The 18548-nt window shown below is 28.0% G+C and overlaps 1 protein-coding gene across 1 annotated transcript in view; it reads right to left on the minus strand.

Annotated features, from left to right (window-relative positions):
• Positions 1–2014: 2014 nt before the first annotated feature.
• LOC107452114 (uncharacterized) overlaps positions 2015–18548 on the minus strand; it is an 18477-nt gene continuing 1943 nt past the window's right edge. Inside the window, exons 2-5 of the mRNA XM_016068425.3 lie at positions 15701–15765; positions 7185–7341; positions 4966–5075; positions 2015–2354 (exon numbers count right to left, since the gene is read on the minus strand). Coding sequence (XP_015923911.1) covers positions 2223–2354; positions 4966–5075; positions 7185–7341; positions 15701–15765 — 464 coding nt within the window. The 3' untranslated portion in view covers positions 2015–2222. The remainder of the gene's footprint in view (positions 2355–4965; positions 5076–7184; positions 7342–15700; positions 15766–18548) is intronic.

The raw sequence follows: 18548 nt of genomic DNA on the forward strand, positions 1-18548 counted from the left end.
CAACTTTAGTGTTTTTACACGGCAGAAAAAGGTTTACACCTTTTTACGATGTTGCAAAATGCAACATGAGGTGGGTTAAAAAATTTTGTATAACCTGCATTTAATGTATACTTCAGTTATATGCATTCCTTACCTTTGCCTTCTAATTATTATTAATAGATTGTTTTGAGGGCATCATTTTGTGGACACTTTAATAATTTTTAATAATTTTTTGTTTCAAATAGCAACTTTGATACTAATACTAAGTCAAAGGATAGGTGTCAAAATTTCGAAAAACTTATACATATGCAAAGAAATGTGTATAAAATATTTTTAAAAGGTTTTTATTTTGTCATTGTCACTCTATATATAATACTTAGTACAGGTGTCGCTAAAATCGATGATGTTGCAAAACACGATATGAGGTGGGTTGAAAAATTCTGTATACTCTACATTTAATGTATACTTCAGTTATAGACATTCCTCACCATCGCTTTCTAATTATTATTAACCCTTTTAAAGGCCTTGGTAAGTATACTTACCTCCACGTTTTACCACTTTTAATTCAGGTTTCCGCTTTTCAATAGCTTCAGCTTTCTTGAAGTGAGTTTGAATAAAATTGGTAACCATTTGTCACTTTTAAAAAACGTGTAAAAGTTATAAAATACATAATTCCTTTTGAAGTTTGTAGCATTTAAGGAATTTATTTTATAATTAAAGAAAAATAAAGGTCAATAAGTTCCTAATAGATCATGTTAAATATATTTACCACCCAAAAAATGGCATTTTTATAAACTAAATGAGTTTTCTTTTATATCAATTACTGTTCTTAAAACAATTTCAATTCCAAAAATACTTTAATTTACCTTTACTAGAAATAAAAGGCCCATTAAAGGGTTAATAGCTGGTTTTGAGGGGATCATTTGGTGGACACTTTAATTATGTTTAATATTTTTTCTGGTTCAAATGACAACTTTGATACTAATACCAAGTCAAAGGATATGTGTCAAAATTTCGAAAAACATATGCATATGCTAAGAAATATGTATAAAATATTTTTAAAAAATATTTAGTTTGTCCTTGTCACTCTATATATATATTAGTTATCACAGGTGTCGCTAAAATCGATGATTTTGCAAAATACGATAAGAGGCGGATTAAAAATTTATATATAGCCTACATTTAACGTATACTATTATCTATTTCGACAATAGACATCAACCAGTTTTTCTAAAATCATTACCAAAGCAATTCAGAAAAAAGAAGAAAAAAAACGAATTTTTGGTGCTTCGATAGAGCCAAAAAGTCGATAAATTTTACCATATTCTGATAGTTTTCACCATATTTTTTTCTCAGCTTGCATCTGTTTCCTGGCAATTAATGTTATTTGATCCATTGCGCTCCGTCTTTCTCTTGCAATTATTTAGTATTGGTATGAAAGCATATATCACATGATTGTCGTGGCGGCTTAGAGCATTCATCTTCCAATTAGATGAACAGGAGTCGAATCCCAAGGATGGCTGGTCAATACGAATTTTGCATCCCGCTCACACCGACCACAGTGCTAACATAAAATATCTTCAGTGGTAGACGGATCATGGGCTAGAGTCTCCTTGCTGTTAGGCTAACCATGGGAAGTTTTCGTAATTCTCCTCTCTTAGTAACGCAAATGCGGGTTAGTTTCATCAAAAAAGTTGATCCGCGAAAGCTGATTTCTCCCAATACTAGATCCAAGAGATCCCTTGTCTTCTGGATTGGGTTCAAAATTACAAGTCTACAGAATAGAACATTAGTTGTCGTAAATCCAAAAATTGCGTCACCTGTTCAACCCGACGGTTATAATGCAATATATATCACATGACCTACGTTTTTTTTTTAAAGTTATTGAATATCCTTATAAATAAATAAAAAATTTCAACACCTGAAAACAGAAGTAATTTTCTTAAACTAAATGTACAAATATTCTAAATTTTTTTGTTGTTGCTATTCAATATTTTTTTACTAGACATTCGATAAATATTAATAATCAATTAAAGACTCTTTATATCTTTTTTTATTTTACTCTATTGATACACAATTCATGCGCACAACGCATTTATGACACAATAATTTCCAACCAGATGATTTGAATGATTTCTAAATTCACAAGTACAAATAGTGTTCTACTGCAAGTGTCTTTTGTGAAAAAACTCTTGAAAACAAATGTTGCTGTGATAGTAGGTTATACAAATAAGTGTGGTACACTAATAACTTGGGTTTTGATTGCGCTGCTCAATTTGCTCTTGGATACGTTTCTGTAAGAATTGTTTTACTTTCTTCTTATGTTGCATATGTTGACGTAGACGCTTTGGTGATTGCCCTTGACGAAGAAACATCTGGAAAACGAAGCTAAATTCAGCAAAATACTAAACAATTAATAATTCATAGAGTAGATATTTTGTTGCGTAATTGTGCTTCACTTCAACAATACATTTCAGTCAATACATGTCAGCTACATAATTGAGTTAACAATGCTTGAGTAACTCTTAAACCAAAATGGACTAAAATTGAAATATTAACTCTAAAAATATAAGAATAAATTTGCAGCACCTTGTTATTTCATGATACCCGATAGTTTTGATGTTTTACTTTTTAAAAAAATCTCAAAAAGTAACTATCAAAATTGCCAGCGGCATAATTGATCTATGCTCTTAAATTCACAATTATTACGCGAAACTTTCTTTTAAGACAACATGATTTGAAATTGAAGTAATAAATCTTACAATAATGGTCTCTTAGATTGTAATATTTTATTATATTGATTTACAAACTGGTTTTATTCAAAAAGAATAAATTTCAAATATTTTATAAAATAAATGTGGAAAATATATGTAAAACTATAACTGAATATGAAACTATAACTATAACTGAGTATGATGTTCATTTAAAACATTCTCAATGTGAGAGAGTAATTAATATTAAGTTTTCAAAAACAAAGAATTTTTTTGAAATTATCATAACTTGGTAAACAGAGACTACTCAAAGGAACGTACTGATAAGATAATATTATGCGACGCTTCGTTTGTGGATATATGCAATGTGAGAATTTACATTCTAAAATTATGGTAAAATAATCTGCAGTAGTCTGTCTATCAAATTTACCGTAAAATTCCCGATTACGAAAATTTCTTTACTCTTATAGACTTGAAACCATTTGCGAAAATATGTTTAAAAAACCGTGGATAATAAGCTATACGGTTCTGTGACCATTTAGAACTGGAAGAGTTTCAAAACCTTAAAAAAGAAATTTAACTGTAGATTGGAATTATGTTATGTTAAGCTTTTCGTTAGGTAATGGAGATTGGAGTTAGGTTGTGGTTGAGTAGTGTTTTGTCACGTGAGCCATGGAATGTAGCTTAATTAGTTTATTTTGTAGTGCCTTCTATCGGAGAAGAGGGAAAATACTAGACTTCTGGTGTTAAGCAGCTCTTTGGTGCTACCATCTATGCATGGATGAGAATTCCATATTCTAATTGTTTAGGGTCAGCAATTTGGGAGAGCAGGACACTGGAAATTCTTCATGTGTTGGAGGAATGGAAAAAATATTGTTGTGTCAACGCTGGAATTCGAATCATGTACAGCCGGTTATGATATTAACATATTTGCCCTCTTGACTAAAGTATGATTCCAGCTGTAAGGAAATAAGTGATTGTTATTTCCACTATATCATTTATTACTATAGGATAAATAGGCATCCGCTGTTGTGTCATGTATTCGATGATGGAAAATAAAAATATAAATTCATAATCCCGATCGCATAGCTTAGCTTCCAGCTTTTGAAGAATGTGCACTTGATTCTCAATGGGTGTGGACTTACTTGACACTGATAAAATTAGAGTTGCTTAATCGCAATTGACGAAAACAATAAAAAAAAACTATTAACGGTTTTAAACTATATTTTTATGGCTATTTGGCTGTTTTGATTGAATATGGTAAAATAATATTTACATAATATTTAATCTTTACATATTACATCATACATTACATATACATTTACATAATATTTAACCATTATATATTACATATTATTTAACCATTTTTTCCAAAAATTTCTAACTGCTCAAAACAGTAATAAGCGTTCGACTGTTTGAACCTCATAAGTTAATCTGACTTTTTCAGCATTTCGATATAGCTCTTAAAACCATTTAGAGATTCAAAAAAAGCAAATGCCAAAAAAGAGGAAAAAAAACAGGAAAAAATAATTTTTGGGATTATTTATTATTTTAATTGTTATATTTCACAAAAATTAAAAATATTTTTAATTCTACGTTGTACAGTTGTGCAAAATTTAACGCCATTTCAAAATTTATTATTTTAAATGACAAAATCAAATTTTCAGCGAAATTGGCTGAAATATTTTTGGGAAGTAAAAGCTTTAAAATAAAAATTTTGCAAATTCTATTACTTAGAAACTTTTCAACCGATTTCGCTTAAAATTTAGAATTTGGAATTTCAAATTACATAGTTTAAATCCGGTAAAATCTTGTAATGTTGTGAGTATCAAAATATTCCAAAGTGATTCTTCTTCTCATTTATTAATACACATTTGAATCAATTTGCTTAACAAGAAGTGAATTTTTTTATTTTTTTTGTTAAGTTATGAAAAAAATTTGCAAGTATTGAAGTTATTTCAATCTTTATATATTCAAAATGGTGCTGAAAGTAGCGAAGATTTCTAAACAAAATATTTCAATTATTTTAATTTTTAAAATAATAAGGTACAATTTTTATAGTATAAAGTGTAGAACTAAGTATAAATAATAAGTATACCTAATAATATTATATACGACTTTCATATTTAGTATATTAGTAAATGTATATAGTTTCTATTGAAATCTAAGTTTGAAAAATTCTTTTGTGAAGTCTTTTACTGATTAGATGTTTTAAATCTTTGAATTATACGATTTCTAGAAATTTAATTTTATTAAATGAGAAACAGCATCTTACTGTATCAGTTTTCTTCATTTTTCCCTGTTTTTTGAATTTCTTTTTAACGCCAACTGAATAAATTTTAGAAGAATTTGTTGCTGTACCATTTAAGCTCTTCTTCTTCGAACCTAAAACGATAAAAGAAATACAATCAAAGCACATCCAATAAACCTATTTCGTATAATAAATTCAGTCAAAACTGAAACATTTTGACAGAATTTATGTTTCAATTTTTTTTTAAATAAGAAATTATGAAAGATTAAAATTTGTGTCAATAGCACAATTGCACAATTAAATCAATCAGGAAAAAAAATTCTCATTGGTGTATCATTTGTGTTCTTACACAATTGGAACAATCAAATTTAAAAATTAAAATTCGTGTCAATAGTGTTTGTCATTTGTGTTATTTTATAACTGGAGCTATCAAAAAATACTTTTGTTGTACAGAGAATTCTTAAAAAACAACAGTTTTCCCTCAAGAATATATGGATTTCAACTGTGTTTAAATTGCATATTCATATATCATATTCATATATCATATTCATATTCTAAAAAAGAGTTATCGCATGGGGATAATTTAATAGTTTCAGAAGTTCATAAATATATTTTCAGGCGTTTTTAAATTCAAATGTAACCTTACTCAATTTTTAATTAAATTAAATATAATTAAATATAACCTAACTCTGCCATATTTAGATCATTGCCAACTTTCATGGAGAAAAAATAAATAAATTTTTAGTTGAAAGTTTCGTTATTATTAATCAATATCTCATACACAATAATCAGATTCACTATTAAATGTAAGGCTACACATTATTTTTATCTTCATTTTTAATTATGTTTAATAAATTTCACTTAAAATTTTTTGAATAAATTTCAGCAAAGCTTTGTTTTTTTAGTTAACTGAACCAATCCAAAAAAATAAATTATAATTAGAAGCAATTATTGTTAAAAAGATAATATTTTGCATGAAATTAAACTTGGATAACTTGTTATAACTATGTATGAAATTTTTCCATTTATAAAACAAATTTTAGAGATAAAACTAAAAACAGAATTAAGATGCCCATAACTTAGACCACTCTCCTGACTTAACTATACTGCCGTACAATGGAAAAATCAACGTGACAAAAAATTAAAAATTTAGATTTTTATATATATGGCTTCTATGTATGATAAGCTCACATATTGCAAAACATTTATTTTTCGAAAATAAATTATGTTCTATCAGTTCTCTGAATATCTATTTTTGCTTTCATAGCATGGGCAATAGAAGGAAAACAGTTGTCAAGACACGTTTCGAAATCTATTGCGAAGCACTTGCGTTGTTTTTTTTTTTTTTTTCAGTTGCACGGCAGTATATATTCAACCATATTTTTGTGAATGCAACTGCTTAAAAAATTTATATGTTCAGGAATACAAATTAGGTAAGGAAATATGGTATGTTTCTCAAAGAAAGTCAGAAAGTTCTTAATTCAGAAAATATTTTTTAAATGATATTGCATAAATGTATAAGGTTTGACCCGTATTCTTCAAAAGCAATCTCTTTCTTTCCTGAACACAAGAAAATTTAGAACAAGAAAATCTGTTGTCATCTGTTTTTAACAATACTATCTTTTGCTTAAAATTTAAATGAGCTTTTTTATAAGTGATTGTTAAGAGCGTTAGACTAACTATGAAGGAATTTTGACCAACTAGAATTAAAAGAATTATGAAACTTTGTAACAGCAATAATTAAACATCCAAAAAAATGTTACAGACAACATTTGCGTCTAAAAAATTTTACAGGCAATTACCATGTCTAAGAAATATCGAATAGTTAATCTGGCATGATAACAAAAGATAAAAAACAACAAATCTGAACTTAAATTAGTTAAGTTTAATTCAGTAAGCTGATTTTTCCTAAAATAATTCTCTTTTTCCTTTTTATTATCCACGGAACTTTGAAAGGCATTGTTATTTTTTCATACTGCAACTCTTTCCCTTAAAACAAAATTATTGTAAAAAAAGAAAGATTTAAATCTAAACTATCTTTAATATATTAATCTAAGAACACAAAGAATTTAACTTTTGTAATAATGTGAAATAGAGCAGGAGAGAAGAGCCTAGCAAATTAATTGATCGACAGAAATAAAAAGTGATTCTGTTTGATACCATACTGAAATAGGATTCTCATAAGCTAAATAAATGATCCAATTGAACAAACCTCTCCCCCATACTGTAAATACTTATCTTACCTCTTTTTCTAGTTCCTATAGAATAAGATGGATCAGTGGAAACTTCAAATATTTTAGGATTATTCGAAGATGGTATCACATCAGGACGGGAAATTATTAATCTCTTGTTTCTTCTGTTAATTTCTTCCGGAAAAGTTAAATGAGAATGAATCCACCACTAAATAAAAAAGCATTTTGTTTTAATAAATAATGTAATTTGTAGCAAAATTTTCTAATTTCTTAGCAAAATATTTTATTAAAAAAATAAGGAAAATCATGAGGTTTTCTTTCGTATAAAAAATTTAAATGAAATCCTTTTCATTTTGACTACAAATATAGAGGGACAAAAATATGTAAAGAAAATGCAAATTTTCATTTAGTCTAGCATTTTAATGGTTAGACAAATATGTATGAAGTGTAAAAGTGATCAGTTAGTTAGCGCTTTTTTCAAGGATGTATTATAGTAATAGGAGTAGGAGGAGGACGGTGTACCCCTATTTTTTTCATAAAATACCACTTTCGTCAATTTCAGTTTTTTTACGATTGTAACTTTTTTCATTTATATAAAATTTACACATTTCTGTTTGTGTTTCTCTGCTGTACTACAAGCAGGAATAATTAATACGAAATACTGAAACGGTCTGCCAAGTTATTATGTTGTGTTATTTTCATTTTTTGTTCAGTTTACATTCTCTGAAAATTAAGAATTAACTTGCTTTGTGAAATATGTTCAACCCAATGCAAAAACTTGTAAAATAAGTGAAGCTGTTTAATATATAACAATTTTCTCACTAAATTATATTAATTTTACTTTGCATGTTTAGTCATGTACGTATTCTTTTAAAAATATTACTTTTCTTCTTGGTACTTACTGCACTTTTGCATGTAATTTTTGTTCATTGCTGACCAAAATTGTTCTCTTTTATTAAAAAGCCATTACTTTTAATTTAGATGCACTTAATGTAAAAATAATATTTGGATACATTGTTACCTTCTTTTTGATGCAGTGATTAAAATTACAGATAAAAATGTATTTTTTTCAATGCATATTCTTTTTGTGTCATTTTTTTGTAAGTTTTTTTTTTTGTAAGATGCGTAAAAATTTGCTTATAAAATTATTTTGCGAAAAACTAACGGTAATAGTATTATTTTGAGTAATAATTATAATTAATTTCTTAGTCATATTTGCTTCAATTTCAATGATCTATAACATTCCTGGTATTTTATTTTCTTAAACATAATGCAAGAAAATAAAAATGACCCATTAATTTGCGGAAATAAAGTGCACTATTTTTGCCGTTAATTAAACGTTCACTTTATATTTAAGGTGAAGTTTATATAGAATTTAAAAAAAGGAAAAAAAATCCATTTTCAGTTAATTTTTTTTCTTTGCAGAGTTTTTTCACACGACAAAAAGATTCTGGTAAAAATGCCATACAGCAGGGTAAAGACTGTTCTGGTAAAAAAAAAATCTGGTTAATTAAGCCAAAATATAGAGTATCTAAACCCTTCATTTGGTAGTTTTTCCTTTCATATGGTAACGGTTAATCAGAAATTCCAGTTTTCAAAATTAAAGTTCTTATTGCAACATATTTAATTAACAAAATACGAAATTGAAAAGCAACTTTAACTGAATATATGGTTTTTGTGTCTTGCTCTAAGGTTTGATAAGGTTTCATGCCAAATTTTACCACATTTACCAAATCTTACCACAGATTATAAAACCATATTTAATTGTTAATTTTACCAAAATCATTACCCAAGCGTTTCGGTAAAAATGAACAAGATTTTTGATATCTCCACCAAACACAGTAAATAGTACCACATTCTGGTAGTTCTGACCATACTTTTTTTTCTCGTTGTATAAATTTAATAAGTATAATCTTTCAATATAGCTGAAATGTCAGTAATGATGTATTTTTTCCAAAATTTATAATTCATAATAACGATCAAAGCCTTCTACTCAATTATCTGAAAGTTTTCCTCTTTTGTGTGCACCCTCAGGTCATATAAGAATATAAGTTTGGAAGTAAAGGAAAGCTTTTAAAGATATCTCGATTCAAAACTGACTAGAAGAGATTATTTCAATTTTTGACATGTAATTTTCCGGAAAAACTCCTCTCCTTCTAAATAAAATAAAACATAATAAAAATGATAAATGAATATCTTCCCTCATGAATACCTTTTTTTAGATAAACCATTACATATTTATGCCAGTGAAATCCATAATTCTAAAAAGCATTTTACAAGGAATAAAAAATAAAATTTATTACAGTTAGACATTTTTTTCAAATTTTTAATAGGTACCCATAAAATACCGAATTCTGTATCAAAAAAGCAATAACTGAATTTAAATAAATTCTAAAATTATATGTGTTATTACAGCTACTGGGTGATAACAGTAAAAAGCAGGAAGAAATCAAATGGTCTAATTTTAACGCTTCCAAAACATTCTAAAAACGTACAATGGCAAAATGTTCGATGCAAAATGGAATAAATCCTGCATTTTTTTAAAAAAAACATATATATATAAATAATATAATGCGTAAATAAAATGTATTTTGTCCATATAAATATAAGATGAAAATTTTTTGTATTCCTCAGCATCTAAAATTACAAAGAATACTTAATTCAAATCATTTCTTGTATACTGTGTTATCGACAGACCACCGAAGTCAAGCATTACTAGTTACGGTCAGTGTGCGGATGGGTAACCACTTGGATCAATCAGCAAAGGGCCCGAGGATGTGTGGTATTGATCCTCGTTAAACTGTTCTACAGTACAGTGCTCAACTTCGAGCTCAGGTCGTCGGGCTACCAAAGTAGGGGAGCTATCCCCTCTGCAGAGGATCAAAATTGTGATGGCAGGTCTTTGGATCATCCTTATGGATGTTTTTCAGATCACCGCCAACGGCCCATTGTGTACCTCCAGTGCGACGTATATGAACTACGACAATTCTGTGTTATCGCTCAATACTGTGTAATACTGTTCAGTATTCTTAGCTCAAAACAAAAAACTGTCTGGATTTAGCCTTTACGAATAATCTTATATCAAAGAATACTAGCAAATAAGGTAATTGGACTAATAATCGAACTAACGTAATACCACGGGTAATTTTTTTAAAGGCAAAGGCTAAAAAATAACGATTTTTTATTGATGAATTCGATAGTCAAAATACTAAAAAAAATCCTATATATCATATTTATATTCCAAAAATTAACAAATTTTAAACAGTTAAAGCACGCGCTACTTCATCACATTCAAATCAAAAACTTTCAAATTGGTGGGATGATGGAAAATCTGATCTGATTCACAAAAATTTTTAAGTACATACATAGAAGAAACAGTTATCGATGAAATGGCAAATATTATAAAGAATATATATTATGTTTTAATGTTTTGTTTGTATGTATGAAATATATATGTTTTTATTCAAATCACGCGCGGTGATAAAAAAAAAATCTGGTAAAATTACAGTACTGTTTAGTAATGACATTTCTGGTAAAAAAATAATTTTGGGTAATAAAACCGTATTATACGGTATTTAAATCATTCATAAAGCCTGGATAGCCTGGTTGGTAGGGCTTTGGAACAATGTATAAAGGATCGTGAGTTCGATCCCCACTAGACGAAGACTGCAGTAAATGGTTACTGGTGCACGTTAAATATGTTGGGTCCCAAAGTCCTCCATGTTCCCATAACAAATCAGTCCTCTGTAAGAACTGAATTGGAGATTGATTGTTCTCGGGTTCTGGTCAAAATTCCGATCAGTGGATGAATGAATGGATGTATGAATGGGTCCGTCCTATAAACGGATTGTGACGTGTGGGTGGCAATCATTTGGAAATTTTTCCTTTCATATGGCAGCTTTTACCGAAATTTCAAGTTTTCAAAATTATAGTTCTTATTACCACAGATTTAGTAACAAATACAAAACTGAAAAGTAAATTTAACCAAATAAATGGTTTTTATGCCATGCTCTAAGGCTTTATGATAAAACTACCAAATTTTACCACAACTACCAAATTTTATCACTTACAATCGAACCGTAATTTTGTTATTAATTTTACCAAAATCATTACCAAAGTACGTCAGTAAAAATTACCGAGATTTCGTAAGTTCCCAGTAATTGTACCATATTTTGATAGTCTTGACCATACTTTTTACTCAGTCCAACATTTTTGTTCAATAGTTTACTTGTTCACAATTTATTTTAGCTCATTGACGATATTTCAAAAGTAATACAAATATTTAAAAAATTGATTTTTAATGAAATTAGACAGTTTAAGTTAAGGATTTTTACTGCTATGCAGATTTTCACTGCTCAGTTGAAGATTTTCACTGCCTATATTGTTTTACTACAATTCTGTTAATTAAAATTACGGTGCTTGAAGTAGTCTGCAGAATGTTAGGGCTTACACAAATAAACTTTTTAGGTGATAGGGTAAACTAGCCAGTGAAGGAACACTTAAGCTTAGCTCGCCTTTAGAAAAATCATAAAAATTTAAAAATTTGAAATTTTAGCTAAATAACAGTGCCAACATATTTGTTATTAAATGCAAATTATGTAAAAAATATATAGAGAACTTACATAATATTGTTTTAAGCTTTTGGTGGTTCAAATAATAAGTAGAAAGATAACAAAGTGAAGGAACAGTTCTTACCAGTGAATGAACACTAAATTTTCCAGTGAATGAACACTTAATTTTGATAATGTTTGATGCTCTTTAGGAATTCATAGGCCATACAAATGTCTAATAACAAGATTTTTCTTGGAATTATAGCATATAACCATAGTTTACGTGGAAAATTTTACTTTTTCAGTCATGAAATGGAAAGTAAAATGCTGTTGAATACAGAATAAAAAAAATGTTTTTAATTTTCCTTCTCACAGTTTAATAATCGATTCTAAATCATTAATGCTTATCATTGTGAAATCCTATAATGTTTTATTATTATTATTTTATCGCCTTTTTGTTTAATCTTTTACCCCATATTTTCTGAAGCTTTTTTTTTATCCTTCTAAGTTTTTTTTTCTCTTCATCATACTTTCTTGCTTTAACTTTTTTGTCAGCTCTTTCAGTGTCTTTAAATTTTCGTCCTTTTTCTGAAATTAATGCAAAAGGTAATTTATTTCTGGGTTGATTTGATCTTCCTTTTTTTCCCAATGTTTGGCCAATGTAAATGTATCTTCGAAATTTCTTCTGATTTTCCAGTACCAATTCTAGAATTTCTCACAGGATAATTGATGGGGAAAATGTGTTTCGAAATTTGAGGAAAATCCATCTCTCGTTGACTTATATCTAGTGGGTCTTCAGCAGTACTTACCCTTTTCTGACTCTGATTAATAATGGAATGAATTGTTTTTGCAACTAATAATGCCTCAAGAGGACTAATCTCAAAATCAGTTTTCAAGATACATTCATTATCAGTGTTAGTTGTTTCAGCTCAGTGTCAAAATTTGACTTAACCACATGTTCTTTTTGCAATAAATTCTTCCATATTGAGAAAAGCACAGGCTATTGGATATTTGGGAGATTAGACTCTTCTGTCAATGTTCCTTTAAAAATTTGCAACATATCTTTTGAGATTTCTTTCTCAAGATTATGAAGAAATACAGCATCGTTACTCGAAGTTCTCGTTTATCGAAATATGTGTTATGTTGATAAGCTTTCTTGCTCATTAACTTTTTGTGTCTGTCTTGCATGCATTTGTTAAAGTCAACGTTTTCAACATCAAATGGGAAAATACCACATTTTATAAGAGCATTTTAACTTCATCAGTTGATGCCTCAAAAGCCTATTAAAAATGGGTGTAAAATTACCACTACATATTGTTTTACTGCTCTTTTGTTTTCAAGATCTAACGGAAGTTTCATTTAAGCTGTAAAAGCTCGAAATATGCCTACATCACAAGGCTGGAATACACTAGTAGAATTAGGCAGAAAGCTAAACCAGAGAAGTTGTTCTGATAAACAAAACTTGCTCAGTTTCAAATTGATATGAAATTTATGCCCCTCCAGAAGAAACAAAATAAGGAATTTGATAGAATTTTCAATTAGCCATGAGTAGAAAGAAGCATTTGCAATATATTCGTAAAATGTAGCTGTGATCATTGACTCACTTCATGAATCACTTTTTCCAATGAAATATACAGCATGAACTGATTCTGTAATACTTGAGGAATTCTTCAGAAAAGAAAAACTAACAATGGAGGTACTATTTTTCCACTAGCTGAAATGTTGGCCAAAACTGTTGTTCTTTCTTTTTCATTCCTAGGAACCATAAAATCTAAAACCTTATAATTTTTAGGGCCAAAGAATTTTCCCGTTTAAGAGCAGTATTCAACCCCTGTTTCGTATTGCAGATGGGATCACATTCTAAGAAGATGGCAAGTCTATTTCCCTCCTTAAGATTCCTCTAAAATTCTTTAAACCACTCTCGAATATTATTCTCTGAAAAGGAAGTTTTGCCTTTTGAAATTATCTTCGCATTGCATTGAGTTTTCAGTGGATGTTAACTTAAAAAAAACTTCACCCATTTTTCACCTGGATGTCTGTCTTTAAATGAATGTTTCCTACCCGTTTTCGTAATGACGTTAAAGACTGCATTATGATAATAATTTAGTTAATTATTGGCGCAAAAGCCAGCAAAGAAATGTTCTATTCCAGTTTTTATTATTATATTTATTTCGATTTCGATTAGTAAACATAGTTTATTGAGCTGTCTAACGTATGATGGAACTAACTACTACATTTATAAAGATAAATAAATTATGATAATAATTCTTTCCCTAAATTAAGCAATTAAATTAACATTTATTTTAGGAGTCATTCATATAACATTTAACAGAATTTCGGGTGGCCTCGATAACGCAGAACTACTAATTAATTTAGAGCCATGTAAAATCATATTTCACACCTAATGTTCATTCACTGGGAAATCAATATCCAGTGAAGAAACATGCCTGTTCCTTCACTGAATAGAAGTCGTTTTTTGTATTTTTAACATAATTTTGATGCATAATATGACTAAAGGTACAAGAAAAATAAATTTTTTCTTTTATTTTCATTAACTAAGTTAAAAGTATTTTGTATTAAATTTTAGAAAATATGCTTTACAGTTTGCCTAAATGATGATTAAATTAAGAAACAGAAAGATTTCGTAATTTATTTTTATGAGTAACTCATAGTTTGTCTGCACTTAACACAGCAATTAACACAAAGTAAGCAAAAGAAAAATTATCACCCTGAATAGCTCACGTTCTATTAATCGGTCAAACAGTTATGAGTTACAAATTTCACAAAGGCTGGATTTTTAACTTTTCCTGTTTCTGAAATTTTCAACCAAAATCTTTCGAATTTTGGATTTTGATATTTAAAACCATAAAGAATAAAATATTGTGCAAATTTATATACCGTGTATTCAAAAATGTTTCCACCATTATTAAATGAATTGTTAAAAATTAATTAGTGATTATTAAAAATTAACTTCCTCATCTGTGGACAAATGATTTTTATACATGTATGTAAAGAATTTTCAATCGGCTTAAAATGTTCTTGTAATATGGCTAAATAAGCAAAAAGAGAAAGGAACCATAACCTTCGATATTCCAGAAGTCGAAGTCTATTGAGACCATATTTTCCGGATTGTGATAACTCCCTTTATTTTTATGATCAAGAATATACTTAAAAAAGGTTCATGAAGAATACAAATTCTACTGAAATTACCGTACTGTATAGTAATGACATTTCTGGTAAAAAATAACAATAATTCTGGTTTATAAAACAAAAATATACGGCATTTAAACCATTCATTAAGTAACTTTACCGTTACCATTCAGGCGTACCGAAGAGCATAAACCGTTACCGTTCAAGCGGTAATGGTTTAACGGGCATTCCAGTTTTAAAAATTATAGTTCTCATTACCACATACTTAGAAAAAAATACAAACTAAAAAGTAAGTTTAATTGAATAAATAGTTTCATGCCATGAAATTTGATCATGATGAAATTTAAAATTTTACCACTTTTTCGAAGTTTTATCACATTTATATGTGATAAAATTATACCATCTTTTATTATTAAATTTGCCAAACTCATTACCAAAGCGCTTCTTTAAAAATTACTGCGATTTTTAATATTTCCATAGAGACAGGAACACGGTAAATTTGATCATATTCTGGTAGTTTTGATAGTATTTTGTTTTCTCAGTGTATGTTTATTCAGAGAAAATACGTGTCTGGTTTATTTAATTGGCAGTTATCATTAAATATTAAGCATATTTTAGGTCAACTCTTTAAGCCAATCAAATGGGTACAATTCCGATCATTAGAGCATAAGTTATTCAGGAAATTTTTTTTAATTGTACACAAAGTTTACATTTTTGTATTTTAAAATTAAACAAACGTTAAAGCATCGTGAAGTTGTTGTTTTTTGACTTCTAAGTGGTAGTCACTGTAATTTAATGAAGCATTGATTTTTTTTTAGTGCAATCCAATTTATAAAATTCGAAGAAAAAAGAAAGTGTTTGTACTACCTTATATTCCTTATAAGCATCTAGATTATTAGACTGTCCTACAGCTGAGTTTAAAAAGCATAGCCCTATAAAAGAAAATTTCTGTTTAACTTTTTTACTATAATATTCAAAGCAAAAATTATTATTTAAGGAGCAGAAAAAAATACATGATGCAAATCAAGAAACAAAACATTTCTCTGAATGTTTTACAAGGGGATACATTCAAAATTACTTCATGCTGATTGAAGTAAGTACTGGAACAAATATTGGAACTATTTTTACATAGCTTAAGAAAATTTAGTGAAATTCCTGTTGAAAAATCTTGCAATATCCAGAAAACTGATCTTAAAATTATTTTCATGGGTCTATTCAATATATATGTGTTTGATATACAGTGTAAAAAATTCGTATATTTAAAATGTAATTTTTCAGGAACTATGCAATTGATTTCGCTCAAATTTTGTATTTTGCCATGTAAAATTACATACCTTAAAATGACGTAAAAATTTGTATGCTTTACAATTCAAAATTTTTTCGACAAGTATTAAATAAAATAATGAATATTCGCTAAAATTTATTTCTTGCATGGAATTATCTTTCGATAAGCGAATTTTATTCCTCTGTGCAAAAACTTTTCAATTCGCTTAAAAAGTTCACGAGATATGGCGAAATACGCAAAAATTAAAATGGGCATTAAAGAGTCCAAAATTTGGATCGCTCTCCTGGCGTAACTATGAGGACTACATTTCCCATATTGCATCTGTATGTAAAAATGTATGTTTATTCAAAGAAAGTACGCTTTTGTGACTGATTTCTTAACTTAAAATATCGTCTACACTAACTAGTTAACATATTTGAAGTCACCTCTTCGAACTATTAAGATTAAGTCCTAGAACGTGAAGATCAGATCATTAGATCAAACTTTATCTAGGGTGATCCTTTGACGCACTATGCATTACGTTAATGTAAGTTACATATTTGCCATTTATTAACTTTTTAATATTTTTCGAAATGATTGAAATTTTGAAAAAAAGTCGTTATATTCTGAGTAAATGGTAACTACATATTATGCGCAGCATAAAAAAAATACGCCAAACTGTATCATTTTTATTAACTTATTTACCAAGCACAAAGGCGTATCAATAATATGCAAAGCTTTTCGAAATCAAAATTGTTATATATTTTTTATGTCTTTAAAATTTTTTTCGCTAAAAACTTATCGCACTTAAAATTACCCGGCTTAAAATGCTATAAATATGCTAGAATATTGTAAGAATTCTCTACAGAGACATGCAGAGCTCAGGGTAACTTTTCGATTTGATGCCTCTAGTCCATAATCACAAAAAATGCCAATTTAATTTCAATCACTGACCTTAATATGCAGTTTATCCTTGTCAAAAAATGTTATAAAAAGTACACACACTTGATTTTAAAATTAATATTTAAATAAGAAAAAACGCGCTATCTAAAGTCTATTGAATTGCTTGTGAAGAAGCCAGAATGAAAAACCAATTTGATTGCCTTCATTTTTTAATATGAAATAACTATTCAAATTTTAATGAAATGGAACTATATTTCTAAATTTGTTTGGAAGAAATATTTTATTCTTTAAAAAATATTTTCCTAAAGACACATGTTAAACCACCTGTCATACCATTCCTTTAAGCAACAAAAATAATAGTAATAGATTTAAAGAATAATAGTTTTCATAACGAATAATAGTACAATAATAATAGAATTACTTAAAATAATAAAATTATTTGAAAAAATAATATCAGATTTAAGTTGTTTCCCCTATGCATACCTCTGAAAACCTGCCAAAATATTGCTTAGCTCAGTTCTCAAAAAGTGAGATCATAACACAAGTCTAAAACTGAAGCTCTCTCAACGATTAAATTTAATATTAATTGGCAATCAAATTTTCAAACTAAATTTACATTTCTGTCTAGTTTTAAGGATTTGGCATAAATTTTTTTAAAAGGTTTCTATATAGACCTTTATTTATTTTAAATACCCATTTGTTCAAAAAAAAGGAGATAAAGTTTCTAATTACAATTATTTAAATAATATTTTTAACAGATGGCAGCCCTAAAAAATTTGCTACGTGAGAAAGTTTTGGAAATAAAGATCCAGTGTTCTGATGTATGTCCAAACATAAGAGTCAAAACAAATTATTTTAACAGAAATATTTATTAAATAAGAATTTTAAACTATTTTTTCACGCTTAAAATAACTTTTCAAATATTTTAAAACACTTCCTAAAATTTTATTGCTATGAACTTATTTGATGTTAATCAAGAACACCAGCAAGTATGATTAAATATCGCTGCAAGTTTTTCAAAACATATATTTTTGAAACATGTAAACACAGAATTTTATTATTATTCCTTATAATACCTTGCCCTCTAAGACATTCTTAAAATTTTATTTAAGTAATGCACACTACTTACCATTCCATAAAATTTTATTTAAATAATGCACACTTGAGATATATAACAATACAATTTATTTTATGCTCATTATTTGCTTCATTTCCTTTCCTAAATTTTGGTAAAATTCAAGGTACATTGAACCACAATAAAAAAATCTTAAATTGGCATATTTCAAAAATATATGTTTCAGAAAATGTATTGCAAACAATGATTGAACCTTTCGGCTTCCTTCACATGACAAAATATAAATTGTGTAATATTTCATTACTGTTGATAAATTCAATTTTGATTTAAAATTTAACCTTGCTTTTGATTTATTTTATGCCCATTGAAAAACTGATAAGTCGATAAGTTCGATCATCTTATGTGACATATTTTTTAAAAACAACTATATTTTTAAATTTAAAAATTGTAAAGTTTATGTATATATATATATA

This window comes from Parasteatoda tepidariorum, chromosome X1, assembly GCF_043381705.1.
Source record: "Parasteatoda tepidariorum isolate YZ-2023 chromosome X1, CAS_Ptep_4.0, whole genome shotgun sequence".
NCBI classification, from domain to species: domain Eukaryota; kingdom Metazoa; phylum Arthropoda; class Arachnida; order Araneae; family Theridiidae; genus Parasteatoda; species Parasteatoda tepidariorum.